The 14,294-nt window shown below is 34.4% G+C and overlaps 1 protein-coding gene across 5 annotated transcripts in view; it reads left to right on the top strand.

Moving 5' to 3' along the window:
* Positions 1-14,294, top strand: part of COL21A1 (collagen type XXI alpha 1 chain) — a 176,888-nt gene that overhangs the window by 127,987 nt on the left and 34,607 nt on the right. For all 5 annotated transcript variants that reach the window (XM_082731232.1, XM_082731230.1, XM_082731233.1 and 2 more), the window contains one exon: positions 11,714-11,767. In XM_082731232.1, the coding sequence (XP_082587358.1) occupies positions 11,714-11,767 (54 nt within the window). The remainder of the gene's footprint in view (positions 1-11,713; positions 11,768-14,294) is intronic.

Here is a 14,294-nt window from a genome sequence, read left to right as displayed (position 1 = left end):
TAATCATGCTTTATTCAGATAAATGCCAATTAGCCATTTATATTATTCTTTTATACTGCTAGATTCAATTGAAAATATTTTATTAAGGACTTTTGTTTCTGTGTTTACAAGAGATAATGGTCAGTAGTTCTCTCGTGATTTTTTGTGTACGTGTGTGGCTTTTGTATCAAGGTAATAATAGCTTTTCTTTTCTGAAAGAGTTTGTGTAGATTGGTCTCATTTTTTCCTTGTTTGGTAGAATTTACCCGTGAAACCATTTGGACTTCAGTTTTGTAAGTGTAAGGAAAATTCTAATTACTATTTAAATTCTTTTACTAAATTTTGGGCTCTTTAGTGTTTCTCTTTCTTCTTGAGTACATTTTGGTAATTTGTGCATTTGCAGGGATTTATTCATTTCATTTCATTTTCAGTTTGTTGGCATATTTTATTTATAACATTGCATTTTTCTTGTCCTTTTAAAATTATTTATTAATTTATTTTATTGTTTTAAAATTTAATTTCAGTATAGTTAACATACAGTGTTATATTAATTTTAGGTATACAGTATAGTGATTCAACAATTCTATCCATTACTCAGTGCTCACCGAATAATGTACATATGAATAGTGTACTCTTTAGTCCTCTTTACTTAGCTTACCCATCCCCCCCATGCACCTCTCTTCTGGTAACCATCAGTTTGTTCTCTATTGTTAAGAGTCTGTTTCTTGGTTTGTCTCTCCCTTTTCTTTTTTTGTTTTTGTTTTTATTTTGTTTCTTAAATTTCACATATGAATGAAATCATGTAGTATTTGTCCTTTTCTGACGATTTCACTTAGCATTATACTCTCTGGCTCTATCCATGTTGTTGCAAATGGCAAGATTTCATTTTTTGGCTGAATAATAATCAGTTGTGTATATATATGCCACATCTTTATTCATTCATCTATTGATGGGCACTTGGGCTGCTTTCATAATTTAGCTATTGTAAATAGTGTTGCAATAAACAGAGGGGTGCATGTATCCCTTTGAATTAGTGTTTTTGTATTCTTGGGGTAAATACCTAGTAGTGAAATTATGGATCATACGATAGTTCCATTTCTAACTTATTGAGGAACCTCCATACTGTTTTCCACAGTGGCTGTCCCAGTTTGCACTCCCACCAAAAGTGCAAAAGTATTCCTTTTTATGCACTTCCTCTCCAACATTTGTTTCTTGTGTTTCATTATTTTAGCCACTCTGACAAGTGTGAGGAGATATCTAATTGTAGTTTTGATTTGCATTCCCTGATGATAAATGATGATGAGCATCTTTTCATGGGTATGTTGGCTATCTGTATGTCTTCTTTGGAAAATTTCTGTTCATGTCTTCTGCCCATATTTTAAGTTGGATTATTTGTTCTTTGGTTGTTGAGTTGTATAAATTCTTTATTTTGTATACTAATCTTTTATCAGAGATGTCATTTGCAAATACATTCTCCCATTCAGAAGGCTATCTTTTGGTTTGGTGATTGTTTCCTTTGCTGTGCAGAAGCTTTTTAGTTTGATATGGTCCCAATCATTTATTTTTGCTTTTGTTTCCCTTGCTTCAGGAAACATATCTAGGTAAAAGTTGCCATGGCTAATGTGGGAGAAATTACTGCCTGTGCTCTCTTCTAGAATTTTTATAGTTTCTGGTCTCACAGTTAAGTTCTTAATTCATTTTGAATTTATCTTTGTGTTTGGTGTATGCCAGCAGTCCAGTTTTCTTTTTTTTCATGTCCAGTTTTCCCAACACCATTTGTTGAAAAGATTGTCTTTTTCCCATTGGCTATTCTTTACTGTTTTGTCAAAGATTAATTGACCATATACATGTGGGTTTATTTCTGGGTTTTCTATTCTATTACATTGATCTCTTGCCTATTTTTATGCTGTATTCTTGTCTTTTTAATGTACCATTTTTAATGTTTTTCATTTTTGATTTTCTATATTACATAATAATCATTTATTATTGGTGGTTACAATTGAATTCATGCGCCAGAGCGTTTTTCCTGCTCTTCTCCATTATCATCTGGGCCTGATATTCTTTGTGTTGAAAAGCTTCTTGATAGCTTTTATTTCTTACATGGAAATTGGTTGGCTGAAGCAGTCTGTCTCTCACGGGGCCAATAATAGTATACTTCATTTTCTTAGGAAATCAGTCATTCCATCTACATGTTTCAAATAACTTATACAGAATTGTGCAAATTCCTTTCATTTTTTAAAAGACTTTATTTATTTATTTGATAGAGAGTGGGAGAGTAAGTGAAAGCACAAGCAGGGGGGAGTTGCCTAGGGAGAGGGAGAAGCAGGCTCCCCACTGAGCGGGGAGCCGGATGCAGGGCTCCATCCCAGGATCCTGGGATTATGACCTGATCGGATGGCAGAGCTAAGCCACTCAGGTGCCAGTCCTTTTTTGTTTTTTTAAAAAAAGTTTTCTTGGTTTCAGTGATTATTCTCCCTTTGTTGTTTCTTAGACTATTTATGCTTTTGCTTTCTACTTTTTTTTTTTTTTCTTGATTATAAATGAGGTTCTGGCTTCTCTATTATGTTCTTTTTGTTTTTCCCCCAAAGATCCAATATTGTAAGTTAATTATTAACTTTATTTATTTTTTTTTCCATTTCTGGGTTTTGTTCTGTTTTTATTTTTGTACTATTTACTTCCTTTTTTCTCACATTTTTCTAGATTTTACAATTGGGAAGTGAATTCATTTATTTTCATTGCATTACTATTTTTTTTTTAGTATTTAAATTATATATATTTTTAAATTATTGCTTCAATTGTGTCACCATGATTTTAATGCGCAATGTTTTCAAACTATTACTTTTCAGAAATTCTGTAATTTTTTATTATATTTTTCTTTTTCCTAGAAATTGTTTGAAAGTTTAAAAAAATTTAGGTTGAAAATCCTTTTATTTTGATTCTGTTGTCAATTTCTGGCTTTATTATACTGTATCAGAAAATATTATTTGTATAATTTATTATTTATTTATTTATTTTTAATTTTGATTAACATATAATGTATTGTTTGCCCCAAGGGTACAGGTCTGTGAATTGTCAGGGTTACACATTTCACAACACTCACCATAGCACATATCTTCTCCTATGTCCATTACCCAGCCACCCTATCCCTCCTCCTCACCCCACCCGGCAACTCTCCATTTGTTTCCTGAAATTAAGAGTCTTTTATGGTTTGTCTCCCACCTGATCCCATCTTGTTTCATTTCTTAATGGGATTTGTTGAAATTCTTTCTTATACTTATTATATGTTCAACTGTCAGAAATGTTTCCTGTCATATAAGAAGGTAAATTGCTATTTTGAGAATGTGAAACTCAGTAATTTTACATTTGTAAAATTTTCTTATTGAATGTCTTCTTTAAATATTCTATATACTTAATTTTTGTTTTGTTTTACCTATCTTTGAACTCTAGTCATTTTCATCTATGCTTCTTCTATCCTCTGTTTCATGAATGTGGTTTTAATTTGTTGCATGGATATTCATAACTATTACATCTTCATTTTGAATTGTGGCTTTTGACATTATCAACTATCACTTTTTTGTCTTCCCTAATAATTTTTAAAAATGTTGGAAGTTTGCCTTGCCTTATTTAGAAGAATTGCTTTCTTCATTTTGATTATTCTTATTTGCTTGCTAAACCTTTGCACATTTTTCTGTTGTTTGCTTTTTCAATAATTTTTAGTTGTTTCTTTTATCTGAGGCATAGAGTTGGTCTTTGCTTTTAAAAGCAATCTGAATTTTTTTCCTTTTAAGAGATTGAGTCTGTTTTTATTCACTAATAGGTTTGGTTTTACATTTATCATAATGCTTATGTTATAATTTTGTTATATTACTATGTGCATTATGTTCTATATACTATGCTTTTTTATTTTTTTTCCTCATTGTGGTCAGTTTTTAATGTCTTTCTACTTTTTCTTTCTTTAGGACTTACGAAAGTTTATGTTTTTACAGTGCTCTTTTTCCTTCCAGTTTTATTGAAATAATTGATATACAGCCATGTATAAATTTAAGGTGTACATTGTAATGATTTGACCTACTTTTATTGTGAAATGATTACCACAAAAACTCTAGTTAACATCCATCATCTCATATAGGTCCAAAAATTTTTTTCTTGTTATGAGAACTCAGGATCTCTAGTCTCTCAGCAACTTTCAAATACACAGTACAGCGGTGTTAACTACTAAGGGTCTTTATACAAATACCTCTAGTAATCTGTACAAATACAGTTTAGAATTCCTTTAGCAACCCTTTGCCTCCCTTAGACATATGCTTTGCATTGCCAACTTCAAATGATACTTTATCATTTCTGTGTCAGTTAATGAATTTATTCTATTTCCTTTCCTTCCTCCTTTTCTTCTTGTTTGTTTAATGCTATTACTTCTACTTTGTCAGATTATGTAATATTTATAAACTATTTTCTACACTTTCTCCACCTTTGTTTCAAATTTGCAATTAAGTATGGTGTTTCTCATCAGCCCCTTTAACCAATAATTCCTAGCCATCTTTTGGTTTATGAAACTTCTTCTATTGTGTATTGCTTAGGAAGTGTTTTTGAATACAGTATTCTCTGAATTCTTGTGTTTAGCGTGTTTTCTTTGTTCTTGCTACTTGAATGACAATTTGGCTGTCACTGTCTTGTTGCTGTCATTATAGCATTAAGACTTCTTGTCTTGTCACTGTTTTTCTTTGAATTTCTTTGAGATGTTGCTGTAGGGCTCTCATATGTGCTGCTGATGTCAACCTGATTGTCTTTCCTTTGTAAGTGGCTTTGTCTTTTTGTATGGAAGCCTGGAGAGTTAAAGCAGAACAAAACAAAAACCTTTCTGTGGGAAGTCTAAGAGCATAACTTATGTCTCAGATTTAAGAATTCCACTTATCCCAGAATCCTTTGAATAAGTAGATTCAAGGCTTATTGTAATTCTGGAGTATTATCTTGGATTATAGTTTTTAAAATAAATATATATTTTTAAAATTTTTATTGATTTATTTTAGAGAGAGAAAAAACATGAGTGGAACGGGCAGAAGGAGAGGGGGAGAGAATTTCCATGCTGAGCACAAAGCCTGATGCTGGACTTGATCTCATAACCCTGAGATCACTGAGCTGAAATCAAGAGCTGGCTGCTTAACTGACTGAGCCACTCAGGCGCCCCTTGGGATAGTTATAAATAGGAGCACTGAGTGTGGCACATAAACAATGAATGTTGGAACACTGAAAATAAATAAATAAATAAATAAATAAATGAATAAATAAGAAGTTCTGTTACATTGTTTGAATTTATATCTGAGGACTCTAATTTTAGATCTGTTACAACTTCTTTGACTGTCTTCTACCACTTCTCTGATCCTTTTTATCTTTTTAAAAATGTCATTTTTATTGGCTATGTTTAGTTTTTTTTCTCAGTAGCTTTAAAAATTTAAAGTTAAATATTTTCTCCCTTAGTTTCTAGTAATTTAATTGTAATATCTGAGATTATTTTGTATTTTCAATTTATTTCCTGGATTCTTATTTTTATATCATCCTTGTTTACATCTAAAACTGCTTGTATAATATTAATCCAGGTTATGACATTTTTTGCAGTTTTTTTTTTTCCTGCTTCATGTTTGTTTTTGTGTGAGGGAAATTTACTGAAATGTTTGGATTTTCATTTTATGTTTTTCATTTAGTAGTTTTGTTTGGATATTGTCTGCAAATTTTCTCAATTTGAAATGTTTTGTATGTATTTAGACCTCTACTAATAGGAGTATAAAAGTTGGAGTGGCTTACTAGGCTTCTAATTTCTTGAGCATCTCCTTTTAATGTATAGTGAAGTTCGATGTTTTTAATGGAATTATTTGTTGGGATGGGTTAACTATGTCTTCTGTTCAGAGGTGGAGAAATGAGAAGTACAGTGTGTGCATATATGATTTCTGTGGCACATTTAAGAGTCGATGTCCAGCAAGTAGTTAAATCCTGATAAGGAGCCCTGTCTCATTTAGAGAGAAGAAGGAATGGGAGAGGAGTGGGAGAGTGAACAGAACTGGAAAGGATTATCTTACATTGTAGGAGGGATACCTATTTTTGTTAAAAGCAAAAGTTGGGGGAGAGGGAGCCACCTGGGTGACTCAGACCTTTAAGCGTCTGCCTCGGGCTTAAATCAGGATCCCAGGGTCCTGCAAGGTACAGAGCCTGCTTCTCCCTCTGCCTGCTGCTCCCCTTGCTTGTGCTGTCATGGACATGATCTTTCTCTCTCTGCCAAATAAATAAAATCTTCGAAGACAGAGAGAAAGGTTAAAAAAAAAAAAAAGTGGGTGGATGAAAATTCAGGTGAGTGTGTTGGTTTGGTGACAAGATGGTTGACTTCCGTTCTCTCTTATGAAGTTGTCACCAGTTGAGAGACAGGAAAGAGACAGGGAAGAGGTAGTTTTTGTTGATTGGAGAACCTCTTATTTAGCTGTGTGGAAAATGTGGCCCAGAGGAGATTAAGGAACTAGAGAAGATGCGTTGATGTCTCACTGAAGCTGAAAGTTACAGTCTGGGTGACTGTAGTACTGTAGTACTGTAGTACTTCCCCCTCCTGAGGCTATACTTCAAAGCCTAAGTGTGGGTCTGAGGAAGCTTTCAGTTTGATTTACTGAATATTGATTGAGGTTTGCCTAGGCAAGTGTGGCAGATAACAGTGAGGTAGAGGGATAAGAATTCCAGTTAGCAGTTAAAATACTGTAAAATGGTGTTTAAACTGGGTGTGACGAGAAGTGAACACAGGACAGGACACATGATAGCAAGAGACATAATTTATTGGATACTTACTACAGGCCTGGCTCTTTTCCCAGCGCTTTATATGCATTCTCACATTAAATCTCGTAAGTCACTGAACTATAAGTAAAAAAAAAAAAAATTATCCTTTTACAGATGAAGAAACTAAGGAATGGAGAAAATTAATAGCTTGTCCAAGATCACATAGACATAATTTAATAACCAATGAAAATTTCTTTCACTAAATTGTTGAAAAATCAGGTTACGCCCAAATAATCTTTCTCAATTATAGAACATGATGATGAAACTATTGACTCTACTGTTTTTATGACATTTTAAAATATTAACTGTATTTTTTACTCATTTTTTTACTCATTTAAAAATAAAATAATCTCCTCAAAATTAAATTATGTTTTAATGGTCACCCTCCTGACTTTGAGGGTTGCTATGGCCACAAATTAAATTACTCTTCGTTCTTTAATTTCTTGCGGGTAAGTACCAGAGACCATAGCATGAAAGGAAATACACATGCAATGCAAGTTTTACATGTCTGTTTTTGGTTAAATTTCCTTCTTAAAAATAGCTGCTTTTTGTGGAGTAAATCATCTTTGACATTAGCTGTAGAAACTGGATTTAGAAATAATGTTTAGCGTACCATTTTTTTCAATTCTTTTATATCAAAAAAGAAATTAATAATAGGATAGCAAAATGATAAATTAGAGCCGGGGGCATGCTGTGTGCCTTTATCTACCAGCCAAACAAATATATATGCACCAGGTTCTCCAGACCATGAAAGCAATCAAATAATCAGATTAGGTTCTGATCATAATACTGAATTTCACAGGTTGTGTATTGCATTTAATTATTTTATGGAAAATGACCCAAAAAAAACCATTCTTCATTTCCCTGTGAAACATTATTCAGGCTATCAAGAGGACACTTTGAGGTAGAATCTTTTCATAACCAGTGTGCATAATTTTACAACAGCAAATGCTGTTGCCTTATCTGTCAGTGTTTTTCCCCATTTCCTTTATCCCCTTGAAATTAAACATTTAAGAATAAACAACCCATTCCTCCTTCCTTGATATGTTTTAGTGTTTAATGAAGAAGGGGACATATAACCTTATATATAGTTTTACATTCTGTTCAGCGTTACTGTAAGTATTCTAGGTAATGAAAAAAAAAAACAAAGCAAAAAAGATATTTCTTGCCTTTAAAGAATGTGCGTGTCAGGAAAATAGCACCTATATTAACAAGATACCTGTTGAATAGCTTGACCATCCTAAAACTCGGTGCCAAGTGTGAAGCTAAATATACAGTGTCATTGTAGAGAGGTGTTGGTAAGAACAGAAAGGATGTGTAAGCATCTGGAGATCTGGGCTAGAGCAGTGGTCCCAAAGTCTACTGTATCAGCACTTTTCAGGAACCCATTGGAAATGCTAATTCCTAGCATCTGCCCCATACCTGTTGGATCAGAAACTCTGGAGTGGAGTCCACAATTTGCAGTCTAACATATTCTCCCAAAGATTCTGATGCAGCTAGTATAAGAACTACTGCTGTAGATGATAAAGACTAGATATTTTATTCATATTATTATGTATCATCATGTCCATGAAGTAGGAATAAAAATAAATCCTCAAATAATTTGGGGACTTTGTTATTGATAAACCTTGATGATGATTAGTTGCATTTTAAAAAACATCCTGCTAATTAGAAAAAAATAAGATTGGGTCATCAGAGAAGTAAATGGAGAAATTTTTACAAGGCAGAATAGTTAGGTAATCCCAGATTTATTGGGATAAATAAATACTATTTATTTATAGTAAATAGCATTTACTATACTATTTGACAATTGCCCTCCTCCCTTTATATATATAAGAGCTAAACTGCAGATTTGCTTGCAAGTCACATATGACAGTACCCGGAGGTATGGGAAGGTCAGTGACCTGAGGACTTACAGATATGCCATGGTCCTCAGATCATCAGAATCAGCTGGACAGCTGTTAAAGCCAAATGCTGGGCTCCACCATTTGGTGTGTCTGATTCATTAGGTCTGCAGGAAAGCCTGAAATTTTGCCCTTTGAAGTTCCCACATGAACTGAAGCTGAGCTGGCTGACGTGGGGGCTGTCCAAGAGCACCAATGACTTGGGTGAATCCTCCTGACTGTTAACATGAATGTTAAGTTTAGGTATAGTCATTGCAGTGTTTCCCTGTTGTGTTAGGTCCTGACACATCCCTTCAATTTTTCAGACTTTTTGACCTAGAGCTTTTAGACTTAGTGAATCCTACATATATCTTTGTTTCTCTTTGGTGTTTTCATAAGCTTTTCTGTAGAACCATTGGGCCAGCAGCACCTCCCAATTTGGTTAACTTACAGGAAAACATTGTGTTTTGCTCCCTCTGTTGTCCGCTGTCAGCTTGTCAGCAAGTGTTTGTAAATAAAATTGGACCAGATGAACTATTTGGCTTGAGTTGGTATTTCACTGTCCTTATGAAATGCAAGAATTCATGAAAGTGGGAGAGTCTGTGTTTCCATAATGTGATATGGTTGAATTTTTTTTTCCCAAGTGTTGATTATGTTAGCCAGGTTTTATTGGTTCTTCCTTCTGTGATTTCTTTTCTACAATTTTGGGAAATTCATTGGAATATGAAACTGGAAAACCACGTTGGCATGTGCATCAGTACGTGTATTCTGAGACTCTTTCACCCTTAGACTGATTTCAACCCAGGCATTTGAAGTATTTACAAGAAAAATGCTTTTTGCTTTGCTTTCTTTATCTTAAGTAGAATGAAGTGTTTTCTCTGGTATGAAACAAAATGTGGCATCATTGCAGAGAACATGGTTATGATGCAACACTTTGCTGAGTAGAAAACAAAATCATGGCTCCTGATGACTAGAAGGCTTCAAAAAGCATAGAGGGTGTGTCTGTGTGTTTAAGAGGCTTCTTTCCACCCCTGCCCTTTATGACACTGCCTCTGGTAGTTTAAAGCTGTACTGACCTGTGAATATTACACATTTTAGGAATAAACTCCACTAATATTTATTGTAAAGTGTTATCAGATACTGTTATATACACTGGCAATTTGGGGAAAGTTTTGAGGATGCGAAAGGGTGGATAGAAAATAAGATGCTTAAATCATTTAAGCATAGGATTTTAAAGGCATATAACTAAAAACTATGCTAGTCATTATAGTCACCTAAAAATAAACATTTTAGGTGTTAATTTTAACTAGGTGGATACTAACTTAAAGTTTCAAATAATTTCAAGTAATAACTTATAAGTAACTCCATTTTTAATGAAAACTTTATTTTGGTTTTAAAACGTAACTGTTGGGAGGCAAGGTCAAATTAGAATGATTAGTTCAAATAGATACAGAAGAATGATTCAATCTAGTGGCTCCATTCCAACAGAATGATCAACTTTAAAGTAAAAAGTTAAATAAAAATAAATATGGAAGGATTGATATAAACCTTGGTCACATTTACCTTGGCAATAAATGTAATGTCCTACTCTCATGAGTGTATAGTATCAGAGTTATTTTATAAATTAACTCCATTATCTGCTGCCATATTATGGATTGGATATTTATATAGTCACTTCATGAATTTCATAATGAGTTATCTGATGTCAGGAAGGGTTAAAATCAGTAATACAGAAGGAATTTTAAAATTTCATATCTATTTTTATAATCTGGTTTTATTTTTTATTTCTCTTATTGAGTATTAGAAGGCTTTCACATTCTAGATACTAATTTGCTAACCCTTTGTTATTACATGCAAGTTTATTATTCTACTCTGTGGTCTGTCTTTAGACTTTTGATATATCTTTTGATAAGCCATTATGTTTTTAGTGCAGTCAGATAATCAAAATTTATTATGGTTTGTTTCATTACATTTTACTTTAAAAATTCTTCTCTGCCCCCAGCTTATAAATATAATTTCTTCTGTTTCCTTCAAAAGTATTTAAAATTCTACTTTTCATACCTTGGTATTATTTCCTCTGCATGTGCATGTGTTTGATTATTCAGTTTTAATTTTTTTAAATGATATTTATAATGATATTTAAAAATTAAATTAAAATTAATTAAAAAATTAAAATTTAATTAAAAATAAAAAATAAATATCATTTAATTTTTTAAATGGTATTTAATAGTCCAAGTACCATTTGTTGCAGTTTTGATTCCTTTCCAGATACTGAACTTATTGAAAGCAGTTTTGGACTCCCTTTTCTGTTCCAGTGATCTTCTCTCTCTCCCTGGGGTGGTGCTATAAATTCTTAACTCCCATAGCGAGATGTGTGTTCAGGAACAAATTCATTTCACCGTTTTGGTCTTCTCCTAAATTGTCTTGGCCATTTGGTAATTTCTCCTTCTACTTAAATCCTATAATAATTTTGCCACATTACAACAAATATTTTCTTGGGATTTCTTTTGAAATTGCATTAAATTTTGATTAATTTGGAGACATCTAACATCTTTATGCTACAAAGACTTTATAGCTTCATGACTATGATGAATGAGTTCTTCTGCCCATAAATAGGATATATATCTCCTTTTATTTAGGCCTTTTACCTAACTTGTTAATAGAATCTATAATTATACCTAAAAAATCCTGTACACTTACTAGAATTTTTCTTTGATATTAAGTAAATGATAAAATAGCAAACAAAATTTTGAATATTTACTTTTTATTGAAGTATGGTTGGCATACGGTGTTACATTTTTTTGTTAAAGTGCTGTAGACAATCTCAGGCATACAACATAGTGATTCGACAATTCTATATGTTATGCTGTACTCATAAGTATAGTGGCCACATAACATTATTAATAATAATAATGTAGAAGTAATGTTTATGTTGTATCTAAGGTACTTTAATACTCAGTGTTCTATATCACTATTTTATAAACATGTCTGAAAATGTAATTTTCTATTTTTTTTTTTTTTTTTTTTTAAATCATCAAAAGGGAGAAGCAGGACCTCCAGGTGCTCCAGGGCAGGATGGATCCCGGGGAGAGCCTGTGAGTACCTTCTGAATTCAGCTCTAAATACTGAAATTCTTTTCCTCTCCTAAAATCCTCTATTTAAATACACCTATCAGGTAACCTGTTGTTGTTCAGTGACTTCCAGACTCACAAGCTACAGCTGCTCTTTGAGGAACATTATAAGATATTGAACTATTTAACCCTTTTTTACAAAACGGGGAGAATGTCATGAGCAGAAAATTCACCAGCAGTATGAATTACAGTCATGAGTACTCCTGCCCACACAAACAAATGGCGAACACAGCCTAGTCTGTTGCTGAGCCTTCAGCCAGCATCACTTTGCCACTGGCTCGTTGGGTAATATGCTCCCTGGGGTCATGTGTTCAATATAACGTGGGGTAAGGAAACATGATTGAGAAAGTGGTGGATCTGAATCCTGGATATATGTGTTTTCAGCAAGTGTGCCAGATGACTCAACTTCACTTACCGTTTTCCCCATCTTTTCTTCCTACAACTCCTGGCCAACATTGGCCAAGATTGAAACACCTGCTGGTCTCATTTTATTCATCAAAGGATCTTATGGGGAATTTAAATTTAGGGGAATTTGCAGCCTGTTTTGGGGATGAGTAGGTTAAGAAGTTTGAAAATAGCCAACGTATATTGCATTTTTTCATAGAGCGTTCAGGTGAGCACTCAGAATCCAAATATTGGACAAAAGACAGCGGAATCACAGAAGCTTCTTAAATGGGGTGAATGAGTGGATTGACCTACTCATAGAATCATTCAATCAAATATTTATTGAGTTCTCATCTTGTGTATTATAATGCATTGGGACAAGTTCTCTACATAGCTACTGCCTTCATGGAGCTTATAATCTAGTTTGGAAGACTGCGGAAAAATGACGCAAATAATGACCAACCCAAAGCAGTTTATAGTAAGTGCCAAATGGGGGATTTCACATGAAATCAGAAGGCCAGGGTTTAAAGATAATTTCCTGCCACATTCCAGCTCTGCAAGCTGAGGTAAATCAGTTCACATCTCTGAAAAGCTTTCTCCTTATCTGTGAATTGTACATCCTTAACAGTACCCACTTCGCTGTGTTGTTGTGAGGCTGTCTTAGGAAACATATGGGGAAAAAAATCTATGAAAACGTTGCACAAATGCATAGAGTTCTCCGAAACACAGAAAGAGTTTAGAAAGGGAACCTTGTATCGTGGGGTGATTGGGAAATTTTTACCAAGGATCTAGGGCTTGATTGGATCATAAAAGGATGATGGGGGAAGAAAGGAAGACCAGAGGGAGAAGGAACATGAGTGAAGACACCCAGGGAAGATGGTTAAGTGTGTGCTTAAGAGATAAAGAAATGATCTAAATGCAGTCCTGGGGCTGCAGTGATAGAAAGTGAAGTTGGGAAGGTGGGATAGGATTGTGACACAGCAGTCCTCGACTGAATTCAGGGAGGAAACTCTCTGTACTTGGCATGGAAGTGCTATGGGAAGAAAAAGAGCTAACTTGATGCCGAACTGTGCTGTAGAGGCAGTGAAGAGCTACTGGTATATTCAGGATAGACTGAAAGGAGAAGAGACTGGAATCAGGACACTAACCCACTGGCTATTTGATAAAGCCTCAACGAGCATGTGATTTGGACTGGAGTGTGAGCTCCATATATCTGACTCATAATTTTTATGATTAAGAAAGAATTCTGAGACCTGGTAACTGGATCTGAGACCGGGTATGTTTGTTTATGTTCTTATTTCTAGAGACTATAAGGTGTGTGCACGTAAGCACATGGGCGTGCAGGTACATGAGCATGGGGGGGAGGCGGGGGAGGGAAGACAGCTGAGAGAATGAGAAACATGAAAAGAAAGAGAAGAGGGAAATAGGGGACAGCTGAAATGAAAACCAGGTTATAATTTGAGCTGGTTATATTTTAAATCTTGGTGAGTCAGTTATTTGGAATTTGTGGCTCATTTTCCCACAGAAACAATGTTAGAAAAAGCCGACTGACCAGCAAGTCTACATGAACCATAATGTGACAGGAGCAGCATATATTTACTTGAAAAATAATACTGTTGCTATCCTGTTAATGAAACCAAATAGAATAAAGAGGGAATTAGGAGCGCTCGAGGGGCCGTGTTCCTCTCCCAAGGCTGCCTGTTCCTCACGGCAGCCAGAAGGAGAGGCTGATTTGTGTTTTCTTCTGCCCTGCCTGCCCCCACTTTACTCAAGATTGACCTCTGTATAGAACTTTCTCACTAGTATAAATTTCCATCTCAGGCCCTCCTGATTTCAGACTTGACTCTCTCTGCTCCCTTGCAACATTCACCGCATTCCCAGAATGCATAAGGCATTGAGTTTAGCGAGAGGGACTGGACATGGAGGCTTATACCCTCGCAGTGGAGAGAGACAGTGAAAAGATAAAGAAGCAAAAGCTAAATCACAGAGTTCTAAAAAAGGCAAGCAATAGTGGGGGTATTTAGAATATGATCTCTTCTAAACCAATCAGGTAGAAAACCGGGAGTTACCAAGAGAAACTCTTCAGACTCTTTCCTACTCCATCCCA

Source organism: Mustela nivalis (genome assembly GCF_964662115.1).
Source record: "Mustela nivalis genome assembly, chromosome: 5".
NCBI classification, from domain to species: domain Eukaryota; kingdom Metazoa; phylum Chordata; class Mammalia; order Carnivora; family Mustelidae; genus Mustela; species Mustela nivalis.
This window is presented reverse-complemented; position numbering and strand designations above follow the sequence as displayed.